This window comes from Protobothrops mucrosquamatus, unplaced genomic scaffold (assembly GCF_001527695.2).
Source record: "Protobothrops mucrosquamatus isolate PMUCROS unplaced genomic scaffold, P.Mucros_1.0 scaffold80, whole genome shotgun sequence".
In the NCBI taxonomy this organism is placed as follows: Eukaryota; Metazoa; Chordata; class Lepidosauria; order Squamata; family Viperidae; genus Protobothrops; species Protobothrops mucrosquamatus.
This window is the reverse complement of record NW_015386457.1, coordinates 303,400-327,138: the sequence shown is the minus strand read 5'-3', so window position 1 is coordinate 327,138 and position 23,739 is coordinate 303,400. Positions and strand designations below refer to the sequence as shown.

Genomic DNA, 23,739 nt, shown 5'->3' with positions numbered 1-23,739 from the left:
TGGATCATTTTTTTTCCAGCTTAATGTTTAGTCATAGTAAGTATTGTTGCTCCTAATCTGGTGTTATTTAAAAAAATGGACATAGGCTCCTGAGAAGCTTGTACCGGTATAGAAAAAACTATGATAACTTCATTTGCATTCATCTCACTCCCAGAAACAGTACTCAGAGTGGCTAGGAATAAAATGCAAATTAAATAACAAAGCCGTTATAATTATGATGTAAAATTATTTGACACATGAACAGCATGAGAAATTAGAGAAGGTTATCTACCTTTGGGATGATTTAGGCCACAATTCAGTGGTTTCATGGATGGGTAAAGGGAGATTTTGCACTAACCTTCAACGGAAAATCATCCTGTCATGAATGGTATGTCATGACTGTTTCTGCGGTAAGGTTCCCGAGGAATGTTAGGGCTTGACTGGGGAAGGCTTTGGATCCAATTGATCCAAATTCCCTACATTTTCCAGGCATACTTCTGGAGTGAATGGGAAACTATATCAGCCTCTGGAGCTGCTGTAAATTGCTTGCTTTCCCTTGGGGAATGTAGTGGGAAGAGGGTTTAAAAAAAAAAAAAGACCAATTGGCAAGGTATATTTTTACAAAGGTAAAAGCTGCAACCCTCTCTTCTGCCCTAGCTGGCATGAGCACAGCAGAACTCAGGAAGTGGAGGATCCTCCGGGAAAGATTCTCTTTCCCCACCTTATTGGATTGGTTTGCCAGGTAGTATCTTGAAGCATTTTAAATTATTTTCTTATTATTAGATAATTCTGCTTATGAAAGCCTGAAATGACTGCTTTCATAATTAAATGCAAATAGAAAGTTAGAGTTCTCAACATGTGGTTCAATGTAGTTTCCAGCAAATAAAATATTTCATGATTATTCATTGATAATTTTAATAGTGCTTTACTTAGGAAGTCACATTTTGAAAATAATTTGTTTTCTGATTACAACTGTTTATAATAAACCATATGAGCAAACAAGAGGGAACTCCTAGGATTGTGCTGTTTTCCTGATAGCACTAGTTGATTTTCAGGTCCCAGATGCTTACATTGTACAAAGACTTGTACAGTGATTGCTAGATGGTTTATTCCCATAAACTCCAGCCTCAGCTATTAGGTTGTTAGCAGACCAATTCTTACTGATCCAATCTTAAGTATATTTAATATCGATAGCTTTTAATTTTCTTTATCATGGGGAATTAGGATATGGAACAACATTTTAAATTAAATGTGGCCCTTTTCTAGGCAGAGTTGAGAAGGGGATTTAAAATTTATAATTTTACCCAAGATATTTAAACCTGTTCTTATGTTTTATTTATTTTTATTTGTTTCCATTTATATGGCTACCACCTCAACCTTGTGATTCAAAACAGCAATTTAAAAGATAAAATCACTGTTATGTACTTCTAATCGGTGAATTATATTTTACTGTTGATTGGTTTTACATTGTTCAAGTGCCTGAAGCCATTGATTGGGAAGAATATTGTTTGTTGAATATTTAAATATAAATATGTTTATAAATTGGAGACCAGCATAGATTAGCAAAAGCAACACTATCTATGTATGACTAAGGAAATAACCGTAAAACTCGGAAGGTAAACCACATTAGGATTAGCAAGGAAAAAATTAAAACTTCAATCTCTTTAAAAAATAAAAAATTTGAGCACAAATAGTTGTTCACAATCACCTGTCCTGGTACCTGTAAAAAGATTCTATAGTGCCCCATACAATTTGGCTTGTTTGGTTGTCTTAGATCAGGCATGTCAAACTCGTGACGTCGCGCAACATATCGGGCCGGTTTTGCCAATGCCGACAATGGGGTGGGCGCGGCTTCCACGTGATGCGTCCGGCCCATGGGCCGGCAGTTTGACACCCCTGCCTTAGATTAATAAAATCAATAAATGAGAAACTAGAATATTGCAAAGTATTAGATCTTTTATCTTTGGAGTATTTTCTGTCTTAATATATGTTATTAGAAAATACAAATATGGAAGAGTGCCATCCTACTCAGAAGTTATGCCAGTCAACCTAGTAGGATAGACAGCATCTTGCAGAGCAAGGGTCCTCAACGCCTAGGCTGCGGCCTGTTTGGAATCGGGCCACGCAAGTGGCGGGTGCAACTCCACTTGCGTGAGCAGTGGGCATTTGCACATGAAGCACCTGCTGCACAATAGAACCATCCCTTCCCCCACACACACACACCGGCCACTGGTCCACCAAGCCAGAAAGGATGGGGGCCTCTACTGTAGAGCTGTGTTCCTTAAAAATCTTTTTATTTAGGACCCTTTGCCACTTTAAAAAATTATGGTGGACCCAAAAGAGTTTTTGTTTTATAGATTATGTTTATCTATGTTTATTATATTAAAAATTACAATTGACGCAGTTGCTTCTACCTCTTCTGACAATTGCTTGATTGGATTTCAATGTTGTAATATTTTTCAACAGGTTGGTAATTAATATTCATTTCATGAAAACCTGACAGGATCTTGAGGGAGCCCCCCAGGATCTTAGGACCACAATTTAAGAAATATTAATGTAGAGCAACATATAAGTATGTGTGTATATACAAAATCCATTCTAACAGGCAGAGAATGGACATTGCTTTTAATTTATTAAATTTATATGCCATCTATCTCATTGTCAAGCTGCTCTGGCCTTCAAGTTATATTTCAGTCACTCTCAAGGCATACTATCTGGAAATTGCTGCTTTAGCTAAGGCTAAATTTATTGAAAAGGTAACAATGTTCATCTACATAATTATTAATAGTTTTCATTCCTATATTGTAATTTTCAGTCTTTGAGGAGCCTGAAGATCCCAGCAGCAGATCATTCTTTTCAGAAATAATATCTTCAATATCAGATGTAAAATTCAGTCACAGCGGCCGATATATGATGACCCGGGACTATCTTTCAGTTAAAGTATGGGATCTGAATATGGAAAACAGGCCAGTAGAGACCTACCAGGTATAGTGTCCACGCTTTAAAAAAAGGAAAAAATGTATAACTCTGGAATGGAAAACCTCCTCATATTGCTCTGCACTTGTGTATTTTAAGGTTCATGAATATCTTCGGAGCAAACTCTGTTCCCTGTATGAGAACGACTGCATCTTTGACAAATTTGAGTGCTGCTGGAATGGTTCTGATAGGTAAGTCTGATTTATATATTTCCAAAGTTTTCCTGAATATTGAAAATGGCTATATTGTTTAACTGCAGCAAGAATGAAGAGATACAGTTCACTTTAAGATACTTACAGTATAATAGTGGATTATCCAGAATTTGCTAGTCCATTCAAAAGGCCAACATTTGGAAACTCTGCTCTGACTCTGATGATAACACAATAGCATGTATAATAAATTAATAAAGGTGCCTCCAGATGTGTATTCATAACCCTGATCCACTTTGAGATTTGCAGATCGTTTGATTGGATCTGAATTCACCCTTTGAAGGCATAAATATGTCTTAAACTTTGTTTTTAATGAGATGAAAATTGAAGTATGGTAGACATTTTAAATTTCAGCAAACTTCTTATGAGAAGAGAAGAGAGACCATGCCACTACTGCCACCATTACCAAGGAACTTGATTCCCCATCTTTATCCGTGGGAGTTAGTTAGTTGCCAAAATAAGGAGCGGCGAGTATCTCTCCCTCTCTTGCTCCCTCTATTTCTTTTGGGGATGTGAGCTAGATGATTTTATGTGGTGAACCAATTGTGCAAGGCTTAAAACAAATAAACACACAGAAAACAAGGTTTGTCCTCCTGAAGAGAATGAAAAGAGAGACTGAAACTGCTGATATAATAAATGCTCTACTGCAAATGTCAGAAAATTTAAATAAGATTTGGGTGAGTTCAAAGAAATAAAAGATTTTTTTTTAATTTCTTCTCCCTCCTCCATCCCCATAAACCTGTTCAGATTGTAGCAGCAAAGCAAGACACAAACAGTAGAGCAGAAACAAAAAGCAGGATACTTTCCCACCCCAAGAATTCCAATAGGTAGATTTTTCCAAGATCATAAAATTAATTGGTCAGATTTTTGGTATGAGAGGAATCTATTGCACCACTAAACTCCTCCTTTGTGTTGTAAATATATGAGAACAAAGTTGCAGCATTGTTTCAGATCCTCCCAAAGTCATTGAATGACTGGCCCTTTTCAAAGAGTTCAGTTCACTTCTATATGTTGCACTGGTTCAGTAGTTCTGATAAGAGAACTACTTCTCTAGAATGATTTTAATGAATTTTCAGTAAATCAAATTGCCCTATCCAAAATCTGTGCAGCTTTAAATGTTGTTAATGTTTTACTGCAAGGTATCTTAATAATGGCCTTAAAGGGCCTAATATAAATATAATTCAAACAAATAATGTTGCCATAAGCAGAATTATTGTTAAGTAATGAGACATGTTCTTCACATTGCATGAAATAAATGCCAGGATCAGTTCCTGTTAGCTGATCAAATAATATTGTATGTATTAATGGAATGGGATTTTAGAGGCAACAGCTTTAAATATGGGATGTACACATGGCAAATGATAGTCACCACATATAAAATTTCTGCATTTACCTACCGTTTGAAAAATACTGTGCCAGAAATAACCTCTCTGTTAACCCAGAGAACTGCTGGCAGCCAGAATGTACAGTATTGTCCCAGATAAGCCATAAATATATTTTTAGAAATCTATATTTGAAAGCAATGTATGCAGCAGACCACTTATTTAACCATGTATTAAGTGCATTCTGCTTTAAACACACCATTCTAGATATATTTAATGCCGCAACACCCAAACTGGCACTACAGAAATGCCACAGCAGACCCTTAAATAACAGTGGCAGGATTTCTCAGATCTGTTTTATACAGAAAATAGTGTTAAGCCTTAAAAGGATTCTGGACATTATTTTAGTTTTTAAAAACCTACCCCAGCCACTTAAAACGGAGAATGGATGACTGTAATTTTGAGTCCTGGCTCCTCTGCCTAAATTATCAAAAAGTGCTGTTGTATAAAGTGGCCTATACATTGAGGAGAACATGAAATATGGCAATGATATATTAAGGAATGACAGCATCTAGGTAACATCATAATTGCATAAAATTCAATTTAAATCTAAGAAAACACAGCCATAAAACTGAACATCCTTTAAAAACAAGAGCGGAATGTTTAAAGATTACAGCAGTATGACAAAACAGCTAGTTTTGAGAGGGACCCAATCTGACAGCTACAGTAGTGCTGAACCACAGTTTAATGATAAAGCTTATAAAGCCTGGGAGAATAAAAAGTGGTCTTCACCAGGAGCTGTATAAAACATTTAACTAGAGTTCAGTTTACATTAGATCTCTCTGGAAGTGGCATTCTCTCTGGAAGTGGCATTATGGCCATGGGGGAAAAGGTGCTGCTCGCCAAAACTGCATTTTGGAGGGCAGGGGAAAGGCTAACCTCAACTTATTCTATCTCAAGGCACAGTTAAATGTTGGTAACCTTTCCAGTCCTGACACCTGTATCCATAAAGTGCTCCAAGAAGTTGTAATTTGCATAATTAGCTATTTTGATAGTATATATTTAAACTACAGAAATCAGTTGTACAATTGGTGACACAAATGATCAGTGAATAACATCAAACTACAAATCTGATCTTTCAGTTAGCAATCTACTAGAACAGGTGGAATAATGTTTAGCTGAATAATTGAGCCAAAAAAGTGCAATCCGTTACAATAGAGTCTGGCACATTTTCATTGTCGCACCTGGATTTTGTGATATTCTATAATAAAAATTTTACTGATCATATTATTATAGTATATTCATTAGCAAATTAGTGACTATTGATAAGTATGAAATAAAAGGTAGCTATATTATTTTCTCTTAGCTTGTATTTTTTGCAATTCTCTTTTGTAATTGCTTTAACAATTTCTTTAAAGAGTTCATTTAATTATGTATGTATATATTTTTTTTAAAAAAAATGTTCTTATTTAAAAATTGGATAAAATAAGTGTCAGTCCTGTAGCTCTGTTAGCTGACTAGTGAACAGCAAAGAGAGGGAAATTGGGTGATTATTTAGGTGGACATTTATAGCAATTATTTTCATCCAGATGAAATGAATAAAAACATTGTTCTTTCTTTCATACAGTGCCATTATGACTGGCTCCTATAACAACTTCTTTAGGATGTTTGATCGGAACACACGGCGAGATATTACATTAGAGGCATCCAGAGAAAGTAGCAAACCTCGAGCCATCTTAAAACCCCGGAAAGTGTGTACAGGTGGCAAAAGAAAGAAAGATGAAATAAGTGTTGACAGTCTAGACTTCAATAAGAAGATCCTCCATACAGCGTGGCACCCTGTGGAGAACATCATTGCTGTAGCTGCAACCAATAACTTGTATATATTCCAAGACAAAATTAATTAAAGACGGCTTATTTGAGGACAGAGTTGTCGTCTTGAATAGTTAAGCTCTGTTGTTTATCTGTCAGAGATGGCCTTGTAAAGAACATTGATGCACTTATTTCCCTTTATAAGCAAAGGAGAGAAACTGGCCTGGACTTGAGTTCGTGGTGTATTTCTGCCTTCAGTGAGGGGGGAACATGGAATTGATTTTTGTAAACAAGGAAAGCCCACTGGAAGCAGAATTGATGGACAATACTTAATAAAAGTCAATATTAAAAAATGTATTTATTTAAGTCTGAGCCTTCCTTTCCAGTTGATAGACCAAAAATCTTAACACCCAAGAAACAAATTGTCATAAAAATGTAATTTTTATCTCACATGCTCTTTATCTGCTGTAATATTTGGGCCTTTCAGAACATATATTTGTGCTTTACGCCTGTAAACATTCTTTCTCTGGCCTTCATCTAAGCTTTAGGTGTTTCTACCTTTGAGCATATAGGCAAGTCTAGAGTCGGGTGTGTAGACAGGTTTTTCATGTATATTTACTCACCAACTGTATCTATAACCACACCTTCTGGTGTAAACCACTTAATAAAAATAACAAACTATAAAAAAAGTGTTTTTAAATCTGAAAGTATGTATTCAGTCTTTTTTATTGCATGTATTGAGATTGTGCAAGATACCTGATGGAAAGATTTGAAAATAGTTTGTCCCAAAAAAATATTTATTATACAAAATGAGCAGTGTTGGATGTTGTCCTACTGCTTCAAACTCTAAATTGAAATTTGTATCCAGTTGTCTTTACCCTAGTTTGTATTGTTTTTCTATGTTTAAAAGAAAATATACGGTATGCACAAAAGAGGTGATGTGAAAAACAGCCTGTTTACTTACATGCAGCCTTAAACACAATGGGCCATGTATATCAGAACCTTCAATAATCATTGTTTTGGTTAATAGTAAATATGATTTACAATTAATGTTAATGTGCATACATTAATGTGCATTACATTTTTTTATCCTTAGTTCTTTGTTTTCAAGAAAATATTTTTTTAAATACTAAACTAGGCATAAGCAGATGCAAGCATATTGCCCCTGAAGCTCAACCTTGTATGTTATTAAAGTTAATTATGCCAAACAGGAGCACATTTAGATATATTTCAACTCTTAATCTGGGCTTGTGACACCAGGGAATCTGGTTGTCTTAAGGCTGATGTGGAAATGTAATTATAGAATGCTATGTTTCCACTAGGAATGGGGGCAAAGAAAAATACATCACTTTTATGATATTTTTTTCTTAGAAGTAGGAATAACTCCTGGTATTTCACTGTAAACATATCTGGGAGTAAACCTAAAACAAATAGCAATGGGCACAATTTTGATAAAGTATCTTCCACTTTCTGTATACTTACTGCTGAAAGTGCCTATGGAATCCCCCTTAAAATTCAGGCCCTTTAAGCTTCCTGAAGAAAAGATAGGGTGATTTGTTCATGCTCTAAATTAAATGAAGGTTTAATATGATTATTAAAAGTATGAGTATGCAAGAGGAATGTGTCTTTGATTCTATCCTGTCGATGTTCATGGAGTGCCACTCGTCCTCAGAATCTAACACCAATTTGGTGGATCTAAAAATAAAAATCGTATATTGTATATCAGTTGTGACACTATTTGCAAATCTTGAAATGTGGAACCAATAGGTCATTTAACCATTAGATTGACTTTGTTCCCTCCCTGCCTTCCTGCAAAACAAATACAATGGGTTTGTATATAATTGTTCTATTATTTTGATCAAAAAGTTTAATAAATTTTAAATGTTTACCTGAATTTATACTGTGTACTTTTAAACTTTTTCAATGTTTTTTTTGTTTCTAAATTTGCATTAAATGCCTTTGAAATATATATATTTAATATTCATTGTGCAGTATTGTGCTAGTTGATAGCAGGTAGCAGTCAAGAATAAGTTAATTTGATTCTTACTAGATCTGGTTCTCATTTGTATTTTGCATGGAAGAAATACAAAGGGTCTACTTTTTCCTCTTGTACTTTTGATTTTAAATCTTACTTTTAACATGTTTACATGTTTAACTGATTATGCATCTGAAATGTATTCCATCCTACCAAAGATCATTCATTTACAAGGTTGACATTGTTTGTTTCCTGTGTTAATTAGCAAATCAAAAATTCAGAGATGTTAATATTTTTCAATCTGAATGGCTCCATCAATTTCTTCTATAGATACCAGTATTTAAGGAGTTCAGTGGATGAAAATTAAGCATTTATTATTGTATTACAATCATCCCCATTTTCTTAAAGAAATGTCTTTTTTCACATTGTGCATAAAACTGAGCAGGTATTGCTGACTTTTCCATGTCTGATTAGATTAATTTTAACTATCTGGCTCTTCATTATTTATGGCACATTTTGTGCTCATGAGTATTCATAGCCTATGGAGGGAGAGCCCTGCTTCGTAATTGCTTCACCTCGTAAGTTTCAATTTATGTTCCCAGAAATTAAATAAGGAATTGGATACTCTATAAAGCAAAATACCATACTGTTACCATTAACTCCAGAATCACCTTTTCAATGAGATAAGTGGTATATATATTTAATAAATAAATACAAATAAAACTGTACAGGGCTATAGATGTTAAGAGTGAAAAATCGTGTACTCAGCTTACTAGAAAAAAATAAGGTAAAAGGCATCTGGTGAGAGATGCAATAAGCATCTTTGTTTCTTTAAAGCAGGGGTGTCAAACTGCCGGCCCACGGGCCAGATCCGTCACGCCAAAACCACGCCCACCCTTGCGGGCAACAGAAAAAAGTCACGATACGTCATGTCACATGATGTTGCAAGTTTGACACCCGTGCTTTAGAGGGTTTCATTACTGGCTGCAGCTAACTGTTGACTATTTTGACACTGGGCAAGTTCTTGTCAGGCAATCATGAGTTCACTAAAAAATTGCTCTAAAAATTCTAAATTGATATATTTGTTTGCTTATGTTTCAGCCCTTTATTTTCTAAGGGGGCACATCTCACTTCAATTTCCAAAGAGGGCATTTGAAAATAACCCCAGAATAACATTTATTTGTGTTTATCATACACTACCGCACTATGGAATTAAAAAGCAGCATACAAGTTTACTCACTCCCTTTATTGCTTTAGCACAGTAGCAGCAAAAAAATGGACATTTGACACACTATTTCACAGCTTACTGATTTGATAAAAAGCTGGAAAATAACCATTTTATATGCTCACCATTTATCTGACACGATAGCCAGTAGTGACATTGTCATACAAGTATTGTACACACTTTGACTCATTTTTAAAAAAGTGAAATCGGCAGTACAAATGTGATCACACAGTAGCTAATTGAAAAACAAGCAAGTTTTGAATACTTCAATATTGGCTAGCTTACTAGATCAAGACAAATCCCCAGATAGCTTCCAGTAAATGAAAATTAAAAGAACCAAGTTTCCCTCTTCAGATGACAGTATGTTTAATTTGCAATGACCAAGATAATGGTCTCTACTATGTCTGGGGAAAAAACTCCAACTGGTCTCTGAACCCATTAAGTCAACCCATCTACACAGCTGCTATCTATTTGAGCCTATGTGTCTTTTCCATTGAAGTAAATACATCTGTTCAAGACAAACCTTATAAAACCTGTTGTGCCTACACCTGTATAAATTATAGCAACTATATTAACAGTGAAATAAAGCCAGGTTAGTTGATCAAATAGCATTACTCCAAATGATGCAAGCTTGTGAAAGATATGTGGACTTCGCTTCTCAGAATTCTCCAGCCAGCCATGCTGATGCTGGCTGGGGCATTCTGGAAATTGTAGTACACACATTTGCCAAAGTTGAGAAATATTGCAATAGGATGATCTGGGGCACAGTATCAATTATTAATTCCAGTTCTAACTCCAGCATAAAATAAGTCACATGCCAAATAAAATCAAAATTAGTGTAAGAAAATTTTTCTACACTGATACTATAAAAATGCAACATAGGTAGAGACCAGGTGATCCTAAGTTACTCTTCCCAAACCACAGTAGTTCAGGTCCAGTTATATGAAATAAATGTATCCAATTACATTTCTAGTACTGTAAGTAGGTAGTCTTCGCAGGATTCCATGAAATATTTGAACCTTTCATGAAATCATGCCCCTTCCAGGCATCCTGTGCCCCTTCCCCCCTCCCTAGAGGAGCAAAACAAACTTTAATTAGAAGGTCCTTTAGCTGACATTGCATGATTGAAATCCCACTTTCCTAAGCCAGTGCATGTAAAAGGGTTGGGACTTTATTTTCATGGGTGCAGCTGCATCTTGATTTTTTAACTGATATTCTACCCCTTCCCACACTTTGCTACAGGAAGGTTTAAATTAAGCCCTCTGGAGAGCATAGCTATGGAAATACATAATCAATCCAGCCTTTTTGCAATGCTATGCATGCTGTAACCCAGAGGCTGCCTTCACATATAAAGCTAAGGCATATTTTTTTTACATGACACTTTATTGAACAAGTTGTATTGTTTGGTTTATACATCATGTTAAATCCTAAACAAATTCTCATCCTTTATTGTAACTGATGAACAATAAGACCTTTATACAAAAATAACAGAGGCTACAATGCATTGTTTTTGTTTACTTACAAGTAAATCTCAAGTCTTACTAGATTAGATGCCAGGCAGCTAAAATATATGAGAGGTCTTAAAACAGGGGTGTCAAACTTGCATCGTCACATGATGTGTTGCGACGTATCGCAACTTAATGGGGTGGGCGCGGTTTCGGCATGACGCATCTGGCCCACGGGCCAGGAGTTTGACACCCCTGCCTTAAAACAATGTCAGCTCAGTGCTGAGCTTGCAGCTTTAATTGTGGCCTGTGCTCATAGCTTTCAGCATAAGGATATCCTCTCTTAAAATATCATTTTCTTTTAGGGGTTATTGAAACATGTTGAGAATCTAGCATCAGCCCTGTATATTTAGTCCCCAACCTTTGTAGCCTGCAAGGAGTGGGGAAGCCTGGATGGCCCACGCCACCACTCATATTCTGCAAACCCTCCTTAAGAATAGAACATGGAAATCATGACATTTTTCCGACAAGGAACAAACCTTCCTTAACTTCTGCCAAATACTGTGGGTCAGCATGGAAAGAATGTGTGGATAACATCACAACTGTGCCTTGTCATTATACTCATTGTGTTTCCATTCTACATAGCAATGATCTGGCCTATTTGCATATCTAGAATAAAAACAGCAATGTGCAGGAGAGGAAAAGCCATAGTTTCTATTTCCAGCTCCTTGTGCATCTACAGCAGAAAGAAGGAAACCAACATGGAAAAGGTAGACAGCAAAGCAGCACCTGACAAATGGATATTTCTTCGGTAACTGCCATCATTCACCATGAGTAAATTCCTATGTATTCACATAGACCAGACCAGTGGTTAACAGCTGCAGCATTTGTGATTAAAAAGGCAGATCCAGCTACCCCACTATGACTCATTGGTGATGATTTAGGACATAAAGCAATGCCTTGCAAATCAGAGATGAGAGATTTCTGTTTATCAGCCAAGAGGGGAAAAGGTACTGGCTAATGTTATTTTCCCACAATGAACTTCTTGGAAGAAATTCCTCAGGGCTTTCCTTCTTAAAAGTTTTCTGACCACACAAATTTTGGCTGACTTTGAGAAAAATCAGATTATTTATTATTAAATCATTGTCCCAACAGCTGCATACAAACTTTCATTGGAAACATAAAGAAAAGATGCCATATTAAGACTTACACATACCAAAACACTCTACACTGATTCATGTTTACATTTCAAATCATGTCACTAATTCATTTCATCTCAAGTAGTAAAACTGTACTCTTAATAAATGTAAAGCCATTTGACTTTTGTTGACCGTGACTTTCTTTTTTTGAAATTACAGTTGTGTCTTTTTCACAACTAATCATTACGAGTCTTTTCACAACTACACAAAAACAAATTGTATATTAATTCCTTCCCCAATGTCAACAGTGAATTTTTTTTTCCTGCTACAGTGTTCGTTCTTGCAATAATAGCAACAAAGAAAAATCTTCAAGCAGGGATAATGAAATGTGGGCCATTGCACATGCTGAACAACATCTCCCAATATCCTTTGTTACTGGCCCAAAGTTGGAGCTTGCTGGAAGTTGTAGTTCTGGTTCCCCACTCCTGATCTAAGCTACACTATATTAAACCGTGCAAATAGGAATTTACATATAGAAGCAGTTGGGCAGTTGGGTTTTCTTCCTTTCTTTTTGCAAGAGGCCTTTACACAATAAAACATACATCGCCATATTATGATTATACATTTGGAAGTTTCTTCCGTTCTGTTCCACTACTTTATATGTCTGGATGAATTTTGTCATGATGTGCAAAAGAGATGAATTCATTTCTTTTTTACAAGGAGCTGCTGGAAGCTGTGATTGTCAACCGTTTTCCAATATAAATCCTGAAACACAAAAACAACCAGTAAGAATTCTGCTGAAGTTGAACTGGAGTTGCATTTTCAATCTCACCTCTTTTCTCAGCCTGATTGGTACAGTTATAGACACAAATCACTCAAAGATGGGCTAGATCGGTGTTTTTCAACTTTGGTAGCTTTAAGATGTGTGGACTTCAACTCTTAGAATTGTTCAGGCAGAATCCCCAGATTCTAGATTTTATTTTCAAATGTAATTTTTCAAAATCCTTCTTCACATATACTAGAAGCATAATACAAAAATTCATAGCAGTTCAGGTGATATAGGATCAATCACTTAGTGATTATTCAAAAGTATGACAGAGCTGCCCCCCCCCCAAAGGTATACATGACTCGGTTTCCAAGTTCTGATGGCTGCCTCCCCCCCTCCCCCCCGTAATCACATGATCGCATTTTGGATGCTTGACACCATGCCTGCATTTACAGCTATCTGCAGTGCCTCGTGGTCACATCACTGCAATTTATGGTTTTTGCCAGAAACCAGTATTTCTTTCGGTTTTCAGCAAAAAATATTCCCTTGGCTACAATGGATTTGCTTACCGACTGCCACATTTGCTTAACGACCACTGCATTTGTTACCAACTGTGATGTTTGTTTAACAATCGCAACAAAAAAAAAGATCATAAAATTGGGCATGGTCACATGGTGACCCACTTAGCGACCAGCATGACTTACAACTACAATTCCAAGTTCAATTATAGATGTAAGTCTAGGATTACCTGTACTGAAACATGTTTTCCACTGATTTCACATTCACTTCTATGCTCATTCCATAAACCTGTAGTTTAATTATGAACAAATGAATTAGATTGTTTCATAAACCTGTGAATTTGTGAGTAATAACCACTTTTGACCTGTTTGCAAAACTACAACATTGTATAACTTGGGGAAAAAATCCCAATGATTGGTCTTATAAACAGCAGCAGGCATACTTGTGAGGTTGTACAATGCAGCAAATGATGTGATTGATATCCGAGAGGAGTCACTAGGAAGACTCCAAGTGGATTCTCACCACACTTGAAGCTATAATGTAGTTAGGTTTTTAGGACTATGTGTACATATGGACTACATAAGCAAAATAGGGTACAAATAACCTGTCAGCTAAATATTTTCTGAACATTAACATTTGTAAAAGCAGGGTGTTTTTATTAAAAAAAATAAATAAACTAGAAGTCCATATGCTACAAAATTATAAGACCAATATGTGGTCTTCTCAGAAGCAGGCACCTGATGCCATTCAGATATTGAGGACGATTCCCAGCATCCTTCATCATTAACTTGGCTTCCTGTGGATGCTTGAAGTTGCATTTCAGCAACATCTGGATGACCACCAATGGCCTAAACTGGATTCCTCTCTTTCAGTGCACTCTGTAAATTATGAAATGTTAGTGACTGAGCTCCCAAACTACAACATATGTGAACCCAGCCTCAAGCTTTCCAGGATTCTGGGCAGAATTTTTTTCAATCCGACCTGGAGTGATCAGGGAGTGAACACCACACATTTTGCATCTAAGGAATGTGTTGTACTAGTGAACAGCGGTCTCTCCCTCTCTCTGATAGTATTATTAGGAGTCAAGGACACCTTGTTTTTTTTTAATATTTTATTAAGTTTACATAAATAAGGAAAAAATATATTAAGACCTAATTATGGTAAGGACACCTTGTTGATGCAGCCCATTAGAGTTCTGGCTGTCAGCGTAGATGAACTAAATGAATCCTTACCCTAATCCAATGGCAAGCAGATGGGAGAGCAGCAGAGAGGGTAAGAAAATCTTCAAGAATTCTGCAGAAAATATGCCCCCCTTCTTCATCACACTTGTGTTTCTCATGCTGAGTGTAGCTGTGCGCTTAGGGTGTTTAAAGAGAAATTCCCTGGTTTATGAGAAGACAAAAACATTTCATCCATAATTGTTTGTGATCACATTTATATATTTATAATAACGGAAATAAACAAATTGGCATGATTCATTATCAAGATCACTAACTTGGGGGGGATATTCTCAGGCCTACTCGACCAGTCCCACATCCAATCTGAATTTTTCTTCAGAAGCCGTTCAACTTCTTTCCTTCTTTCCAGAAAATCTTCTTCAGACTAAAAGAAAGATAGGTACAATCAAGTGACATGGGGTCCATTTTCAGAATAGAGGTATGGAAGTGGACAAGGGGACTTTGGATCCAGGGTAAGCAACCTCGCTATACCATTTGTTTGCTCCTTAAAGGTGTTGTGGCTTTTCCTGGAGTTTCATAGTAGTTATACAAGTCCAAGTACATAGGTTGAGTGGAGGAAGTATTAAAGAGGCACAATGTCTCAGGAGAGATGCTGCTTGAGAAGCCACAAATACATAATAGAGTGCCTATCCAACCATCTATCTATCCATCCATCTATCCATCCATATATCTATCTGTCCATCCATCCATCCATCTATCATCTATCTACCCTGCCCATTTCACACAGAGAGGGGCTGGGTGCTGTCTACTATCCCTCTGCACTGTCTCTCATCCATACAATGAGTTCACATTTTCTATCTGATGTTAACTCATCAGGAATTTGGAAGCCAGGTTTCACAATCAAACAATACTCTATTGGTCTATAATATCCAAATCAAGCCAAGCTAACTCAGCCAAGTCTGAGGTTGGATGAGGCTGGATCTTGACAAGAGAGATTCCCTGGTGTTTGAATAAGGTAAACTAATCACAACTGAGAAGCCACAAATAGAAAAAAAAATTCCAGCATGAAAGGTTCCTTGTTAAAGAGGGGGGAAAAAATGGCTTCCTACATGCTAGCTAACTGGATCTCTGATAGCAACAGAAATATTGCAGAGAAGCTCAAGAGTATCGAAAACAAATTTTACTGAGCCGGAGTTACATGCTTGGAACAATTAAAGCCCCAGCAGCTGCATTTTCCTTCAAGTAGCATTAGTGTTTAGATAGTTTCCAATATGACTGTGCCATTCATGCAGTGATTTTCCAAACTGTGTGCCAAAACTGAAATGGGTCTCCTAAAAAACTACAAAGAACATTTCCCAGCTATAAATGAGGCTCTGCAGAAAATACAATCTCCTCAGAAGATTGGATTTTATTCTCTTAAAGAAAAACACCATACACACGCACACAAAAATTCAGTCTTTGAGTGTCTTTATGAACTGATAAGACTTTACCTGAGAACTATTCTTTTCTCCGCTGGCACGACTCTCCACTTCTGAAGTTCTGTGAACATCCTGAGGTGTCTGGGAACGTGGTGGACTTTGGAGGGAAAAAAAGTGAGAATAACCAACCAAGAACAAGACTTACTGATTTTGTGTTTTATCAGGACCATGGAAAGCTAACTTCAAATCCCAGTAAAGTTCACAAAGCTACTTAGAATCTTGCAGTCTAGCCTGCCTCTTTATTGTGATAAGAAATAGGAAAAACGTATGTTATGCATTCTGAAGCACCTTGGTAAAAAAGGACAGAATGTTTTAAAAAAGAAGGGACATCTTCCTAAGGTAAATGGATAGCAATTCTGCTTTTGTGGAAAAGCAGTAATTCCTTCCCAAATGTTTTAGTGGATCCAACCTATGTTAAGGGAGTCTAAGTGAGCAAATGCCACAAGCTGTTTAGTACTTGTTTATTTCCTTCACAAACAAAGTCATCCAAAATGCAAAAAAAATAATTAGTATTTAATTGTTCCTGGAATCCCTCATAGTGTCAATAAAGAGTAGGTAGTTCCTAATGTCATCAGCACTAATAACTACATGGAAAAAGCTTAAATTTTCCCTTCACGATTATCAGCCCCATTACAAAATAATCCTGTTTTGATCTGAAATGCATTTTAATTTACATGTAACATATATATATATAAAGAGGCACTTAAGTTTAGTCTGGTCCAATTCTCTAATCCTGCATATCTCAATCTTTTCATGGCTGTGTTTGCAAAACACACTGAACCACAAACCAGCTAATCACCTTTAGGCCTAATGCAATGTGGAAATTCAATCCCTGTGGTTATTTTATGGTTCCAGGTGTTGAGCAATCCCACTGCACTCAATGAACTTAAGTAAACCATAGTTCAATTAACCATGGATAAGTATCATGTCCAATGCCAGATAAGTGATCAGGTACATCACCACTATGTAGTGATTATGTGATAAGCTATGCTTTTACTCACAAGCTTTGGAATGCAGAGGGTTGTTTATCTGTGCTTCCTCTGTCTGTTAATTAATTTAAAGCATTTTTATGTGACCAAAAAGGCACCCAAAATAACTCATGAATGACAGGCCCTGTCTTCAGGATTTAGATACTCCAGAGAAAGGAAGAAATGCAATCTATGATTAAGAAACACCGTACCAGTATTCTTACCACAATCAACTGGGATTTTAAAAAAAAAATCCAATAGCCTGAAGCAGTGTTTCTAAACCTCAGCAACTTTAAGATGCGTGGGCTTCAAATTCCAGAATTCCTCAGCCACCATGTTTGAAATTCACACATCTTACAGTTGCTGAGATTCCGAAACATTGGCCTAGGAAAATGTAGCTGGCTAGGTTTCAGGACAAAGTCAATGGATAAATATTTCAAAGACTACACCTTTAGCCAATGGTATAATGCTACTTCCCATCTTTCACCTTACTCTCTAAGTACTAAATGAGGATCCTGCCATAACTCTAGTCTCTCTAACCCAGGCCTGTCAAACTGCCAGTCCGTGGGCCGGATGCGTCATGCCGAAACCGCACCCACCCCATTGCCGGCAATGGGGAAAAAGTTGTGATACGTCACGCAACATTACGTGATGTCGCAAATTTGACATACCTGCTCTAACCTTTCAATCATTCACCAAGCAACATACAATGGATTGCAATCATCTTCTACTGAATCTTAGAACAATGAAAATATTATATGCCAATCAGCCTCCATCTCTTTCCCTCAGGTGACCAATGACAGATTATAAAGAATTATAATCCCTCAACATCCATTCTCCCAGCTATGGTCCCACTATCCCCATTCCTGATGATGGAGTACAGGTAAGTCTCATTCAGCAACCAAAATTGGTACCAGCAATTCAATCGTTAAATGAAAACCAGCCGCTAACATGACTACGTTTATGATCTTACTTCTATTTTCTTTTGTTTTGTGGAGCTGCAAAGGTCATAAATGTGAGGATTGGCCACAAAGTTTCATCACCGTCATTATTGAATGGTGGTTGTACAAGGTAGTCGCTAAACGAGAACTGCCTGTAACAAAACAAAACCCTAGCATTCTCCATACAAAACGGAAATAAAATTGCAAGGACGCCCATCCTGTTGGCATTTCCAACTACATGTATTTCTGTGTATCTGCCAAATAAATTTGAAAAGTTGCTATGATGGAGAGCTCTATTAAGGGAAATGGATTGTAAAGAAAAGTACAGGAAATCTCTAAAGGCTTCTTAACCATTGTATCATCCTTCTTCTGTTATAGTTAACATTCCCTAGCAGTTGTGAAGGCAAAATGGAACCATAAGGACAGTTTTGCAACTTGGCATTTCCCCCAATAATTATGGCCATAGTTACATGTTGCTGTGGGCTGGACTGGGAAGAAGGCAGATAAGTTCTAGCCAATTTGTACAGGAAGACAGACGTTCTAGGAACATAAGGCTGAATCTCTCTAATGGGGGAACAGATGCGAGTAAAAACTGGTAGGACCTCAGGAAAAGGAGCAAAACTAGAATTCCTATGAATGGAAAAACAGCCCACTCACAAGGCCTGCGAGGTACAACAATTCAAAGCACAGGTTTCCCCCAAAGCAGCTTTCCCAAGTTTTTCTCAAAAACCAACAACATCTCCAAGTTAATCAGGTCTGGAGCTGGTCCCAAAGTGGCATACAGCCCTAATCTAACATTTGCTTAGTTTCACTATGAAAGATCACTTTGTTCTCCCAAGCCATGCCTCTTGTTAGCTTTGGAATGTCTCATTTAATAGATGATTCCAGTTTTGTTTAAATAAAAAGCTGAACTGGGGAAAAAAATGGATCACACCATGCGGGCAAGATGACCTTGTCTCCAATCAGGAGAAAGTGCAGAAGATGCAAGGCCAGGGGACAATTGCATCATCCGGATGAGACTTGCAATATAACTATTTAGAACACTTTCACCCAGACAAGACAAAACAAAATTTAGGTTAGCCTTGCTTAAATTAGGCTCCACTGCTTTCAAGAATCTAAAGAGGCCAAGCGTAACATTCACCTTCCCCAGCCTGGTCCCTTTCCATTTTTTAGACTACAACTCCCATTATCCTTGATAACACCCATGGAGAAGCATTGCCTATGGCTGGTAAAAACAGAGTTGAAATATCTGAAAGTCAGCCAGAAGGCTCTTTTGTAGGTACAAGTAGTCCTCAACTTACAACAGTTCATTTAGTGACTGTTCAAAGTTACAAGGGCACTGAAAAAAGTGACTTATGATCGTTTTTCACACTCATGACATCCCCACAGTCACAGGACTAAAATTCAGATGCAGGGCAACTGCATCATAGCTCAATTGTGGTCGTTAGTCCAGGACTATCTGCACATTCAGCTGAAATAAAGAAGAAATGCATCGGAAGCAGCCTGTGCTGCCTTAATGTCAGAATACCTGTCGCAGTGTGAGCTCTCTCGCGAGCTACTTCTTCCAGACTCATGCTGGGCATCTAGAAGAATTTTCTCCATGTCACCATTATAAATAGAAACTGAAGCAGGAACTTGTTCCTGGTCGGCTGGCTGGCCACTGTTACCGTTCCCATTGCTGCTAAAGTGCAGTTCTACCCAGGAACCTGCTTGGCAAAAATTTAGAAAGAACAAAAACCACAAGGATTTATTAGGAAATCCAGCACTTAACATTTGTTGACATTCTACTTCACATCTGACTTCACGGTCTCCTTTGCTTGTATTTTTAGAAGGTACAAAGAATACCCAGCTTATTGCCTGTTAATAATAAAACCCTGTTGCAATGGCAATGGTGTTATGGTGTCCCCCCCACCCCCCGGCCTGCCAGCAGCCCATAAGCATTTTGTCTCTATCTTGTGACCTGCTGTATTGCTCAGGACAAAAGCTGTGCTTCTATATTTACTATACAAGCAATCTAATGGCTATATGGTATAAAAGGCTTTTTAAAAAGGTTTTTTAACCTGCTTGATTACTTTTATAAATAACTCAAAGGGGGTGAACATATCCAATGGTCTTTCCCTCTATTTTCCCCACAACAAAAACCCTGTGAGGTGAGTTGGGTTGAGAGTCACTGTCTGGTCCAAGGTCACTCAGCTGGCTTTCATGTGGGATTAGAACTCAGAATCTCCTGGTTTCTAGCCTGGTCCCTTAATCAGAAGATCAAACTATATAACCCTGCAGAATAAACAGGTGCTCATTTTAATGTACAGCAAGCTTATTTTCCAAGATGCAACCGTTCTAGTTTTTAATCTTTCAAGTTTACTTAAAATGTTTATGCATTTTAAAAGAAAACATGATGCAGTCCACAGATAAAAACTTGTAACAATAACATTATCACTGTGGGCAGTAATTAGCTATACCACTATAGCAGAAAAGATTGTAGGAAACAGGCCAGTCTTTAATTGCTGGAAACATAACCAACTGGAATCCACATGATTTAAATGAGAAGAAGCTAACTTTAGTGGAGTGACATCGTGCTAGAAAATAGGCTTTATGGAACTATAATGAAATGGCATAAGAGAACTGAATTACCAGAAAACATTCCTATATCCAAACGTCTGTCTTCCTTTTTTTTTTTTAATGGACAGCTTTCTGTCCCAACTGTGTATTTTATCATTCTGTTCATTGGCCTACTTTTATGGATTATAATTCTCAGGATACTGAGGAACAGAAGGCGAAAACAGGAAGTCAAACGGGCAGAAAGAAAGGAGAAGGGGCAATCTGTTGACAGGAAATAGACAATATGGAGCATCTTTGTTATCAGATCTTAAGATATAAATTGCATCCACCCCAACATATTCCATTTAATTACTTCAGAATGTTACCCCCCAAAAAATTCTTCCCTAGACCAACCGGAAAAATAAACAGTCTAAGCCTTGTGAAACATGCCCTCACAAAACTAAACTGACATTATAAAAAGCTATAGTAGCTCTTGCTCACAAGGCTTAGGCAAATAAAAGCTCTCCAGAACTTTGATCTGAATGTGGCAGGCTGCAAATTAACGAACAAATGCTTTTCACCGGCATAATTTCATTTTGAGAAAAGCCACAGTTGATGGATTTCTCTCCAGCCTATTTTGGGGAGTCTTATGAGGAATTAGCTAACAAAAACTGCAAGAGAGGAGAATGGAAGCCAAGTATATCCAGTTAACATGGAATAAGGAAATTGGAAAAGAGGATAACATATGCTCTTTGTATAAGAGCATTCATTAAAAAAGAGATAATCCTTAAAAGCCAGATTCATGCCTTATCTACTCTGTACACTGAAAAAACAAGGCTAAAAAGTAAAACTACATACTTCACAAAATATAAAATATGCAAAGTGGTGCAAAAAGTACTAGATTTTACATCTTATGTAAACTCTGTATGTATAATTAATTTAGTCTCCATTTAAGTTTTCTCTGGAGAATATACATTTGCTTCTATGGTCCTAACTGTCCAGTAGCAAAGATACATTTAAATTTCTTTTGGTGGCTGAGGAGTGGGAAGGAAGGGTATCTAGAGTGCATATATAGGGATGAGGTATCCTTCCTGTGAAATATATATGAACCAACCAACAAATCATACCTGTCTATTCAAAAGTTTCAACCAAATTCATTCAATTAGAAGGATTCCCAAGGAAGTATTTGTGTCAACTGAAAATAAGCAACATCAAATATTTGGAAAGATCAAGGAAATGTTTACTGAATTTCTCTCAGGTTGAACAAAATACTGACACTTCAAGAACAAGAAAAAATCAAAACAATAATTCTGTGCTCACTTTTCCTTTGGCACATTATGTGACCAAACCACAGGAGAAGATAACCTCTAATACTGTTTGATTACAAACATAATCTAAAAATGGGAAAAGTCCCTTTTATGTTGCAATCTACTTCCAAGTTTTTCTACATGGGACTATAAATCCCATGATGTCAGCTCTGAACCAGCATGATGTGTCAATAAGTTCCAAGGCCAATTATTTACAACCATAAAAGCTATTAGTAAACGGTTGAATCACATAGGCAAGGGTACTATAGCACAGCCAAGAGAACATAGCCACTAAGTTACAACCACAGATCTGCCTGTTTTCCCTTTCCAATAAACACAGGCTATTTTAAAGGCATTCTCCCTTGCTGGTTCTGAGCCTGCCAAGGTAAAAACCAACTCAATGCAAGAAAAAATCCGAAATAGAGAAAAATCTAGAGTTTCATAGCCCCAAGAAACAGAGGAAACCCTGAATAATGCAAAGGTAACCCCAGGCCATTTGGTATTTCCCCATCCTTTGTTTCTCCTGCCCTCAAGAAACATTCTAAGGGAATTCTAATTACTAGAGGGAATATTAATACAAGCAGCCCTTGACTTACAAGCACAATCGAGCCCAAAATTTCTGTTGCCAAGTGAGACATTTAAGTGAGTTTTGCCCCATTTTACGACCTTCCTTGCCCCAGTTGTTAAGTGAATCACTGTAGTTATTAAGTCAGTAACCCAATTGTTAAGTGAAACTGGCTTCCTCATTGACTTTGGTCGTCAAAACGTGATCCCATGACTTTGGAACCCAGCAACGGTCATAAGTATGAGCCAATTACCAAGCCTCTGAATTTGGGGATGCCTCAAAGGTCGTAAGTGTGAAAAAACGGTCATTAAGTCACTTTTGACAGCACCGTTGTAACTTTGAACCATCACTAAATGAACTGTTGTAAGTCGAGGACTACCTGTACTAATCACAGGCCGGGGGGGGGGGGCGGGCTTCAAAACAAGATGATCTAGGATGTCTATTTCTGATCAGCCCAGAAAAGTCTTAACTTAAGAGGCCCTTCTATTAGAGACCCATTATTTTAAAAAGTCCAAGTTTTCTTTTCTATTTTTTTTTTTTACAGTTTGCTTTGTTTTAAAGGAGGGAAGGTTCTCTTCTTACCCTGCAGATTCTCTTCTTGCAGCCCCGAGGGCTCGCTCGAGGCCATCGCTGCCAGGAAAGAGGCGCTTCTATTTCGGGCTCCCTCCTGAATTGCTTGCTGGGTTGCTCCTCTCCGACTCCGCTGACAGTAGCAAGCGCTACCGCCGGACGCGCTGTTTTCACGGCTCGCTCCGGTCAGGCCCCCCGCCCCGACCGCTCGACTCCGGGGAACGATCCCCGCCTGGTATTGTTATTGTTGTCGCCGCTGCAGGTTCTAGGGATTGTGACGTCAAAAAGGAACGGAACGCCCCGATTGGCTGCCGGAACCGATCTTCGGCACGCCCCCCTCTCCTCCCGCTTCGCTGAAGCCAACGGGAGCCGCTTTAGCGGCTGCGGAGGAGACGAGCGCCTGGGCCGCCGCGGTGATCAGCAGTTGCTCGGATCGATTGACCTACCCGATCGAGCCGCGATAAGGATCCAGGTCTCTAGAAAGCAGCGGGACTTTCCCCAGGGCGAGCCTGTTCCGACCCCGCGCCAAGTCATTTGGTTACTTGGTTGACTCAGGCTACGGGATCTAAACAAAGAAGCGCCGCCCGCTCTGCTTGCTTTCTGCGGATTGGCTGAAGCGGCTGGCAAAGCGGGTGGGATTGGTCGGTGGGCGTAGCGTAGCCGTTCTCGATTGGACGAAGGCTTTGAATCCCGCCTCGGCTCTGGTTAAACTTTAGGTGCGCTGAGGACTTCGTGTTCCAATCTTTACCCCGCGCGCTGTTGTTCTCGTGCTGTCCCCGCCAGAGTTGTTTATCCGTTTGGCTCCCAGGGAACATTAACTCTTTGGG

At 37.9% G+C, this 23,739-nt stretch overlaps 2 protein-coding genes across 2 annotated transcripts in view; one reads left to right on the top strand and one right to left on the bottom strand.

The window, feature by feature from the left end:
• Nucleotides 1–8,698, top strand: part of PPP2R2D (protein phosphatase 2 regulatory subunit Bdelta) — a 44,734-nt gene extending 36,036 nt beyond the window's left edge. Inside the window, exons 8-10 of the mRNA XM_015812383.1 lie at nt 2,795–2,964; nt 3,055–3,146; nt 6,114–8,698. Coding sequence (XP_015667869.1) covers nt 2,795–2,964; nt 3,055–3,146; nt 6,114–6,393 — 542 coding nt within the window. The 3' untranslated portion in view covers nt 6,394–8,698. The remainder of the gene's footprint in view (nt 1–2,794; nt 2,965–3,054; nt 3,147–6,113) is intronic.
• Nucleotides 8,699–12,072: 3,374 nt separating this feature from the next.
• BNIP3 (BCL2 interacting protein 3) lies at nt 12,073–23,276 on the bottom strand. Its single transcript, XM_015812382.1, has 6 exons — nt 22,925–23,276; nt 19,461–19,638; nt 16,036–16,120; nt 14,863–14,969; nt 14,600–14,749; nt 12,073–12,847 (listed from the first exon to the last, which is right to left on the bottom strand). The coding sequence occupies exons 1-6, from the start codon at nt 22,968–22,970 to the stop codon at nt 12,796–12,798; spliced, it is 618 nt and encodes a 205-aa protein (XP_015667868.1). The 5' UTR covers nt 22,971–23,276; the 3' UTR covers nt 12,073–12,795.
• Between the last annotated feature and the right edge of the window lie 463 nt (nt 23,277–23,739).

Bases quoted from the DNA above. Each gene is read 5' to 3' on its own strand.
- BNIP3 (XM_015812382.1), bottom strand. From the start codon at position 22,970: ATGGCCTCGAGCGAGCCCTCGGGGCTGCAAGAAGAGAATCTGCAGG. The intron at 16,121-19,460 runs GTATTCTGACAT...TTCCCTCCAAAG, and splicing joins GAGAGCTCACACTGCGACAG to TCCACCACGTTCCCAGACAC. The intron at 12,848-14,599 runs GTAAGGATTCAT...TTTGTGTTTCAG, and splicing joins CTGCTTGCCATTGGATTAGG to GATTTATATTGGAAAACGGT.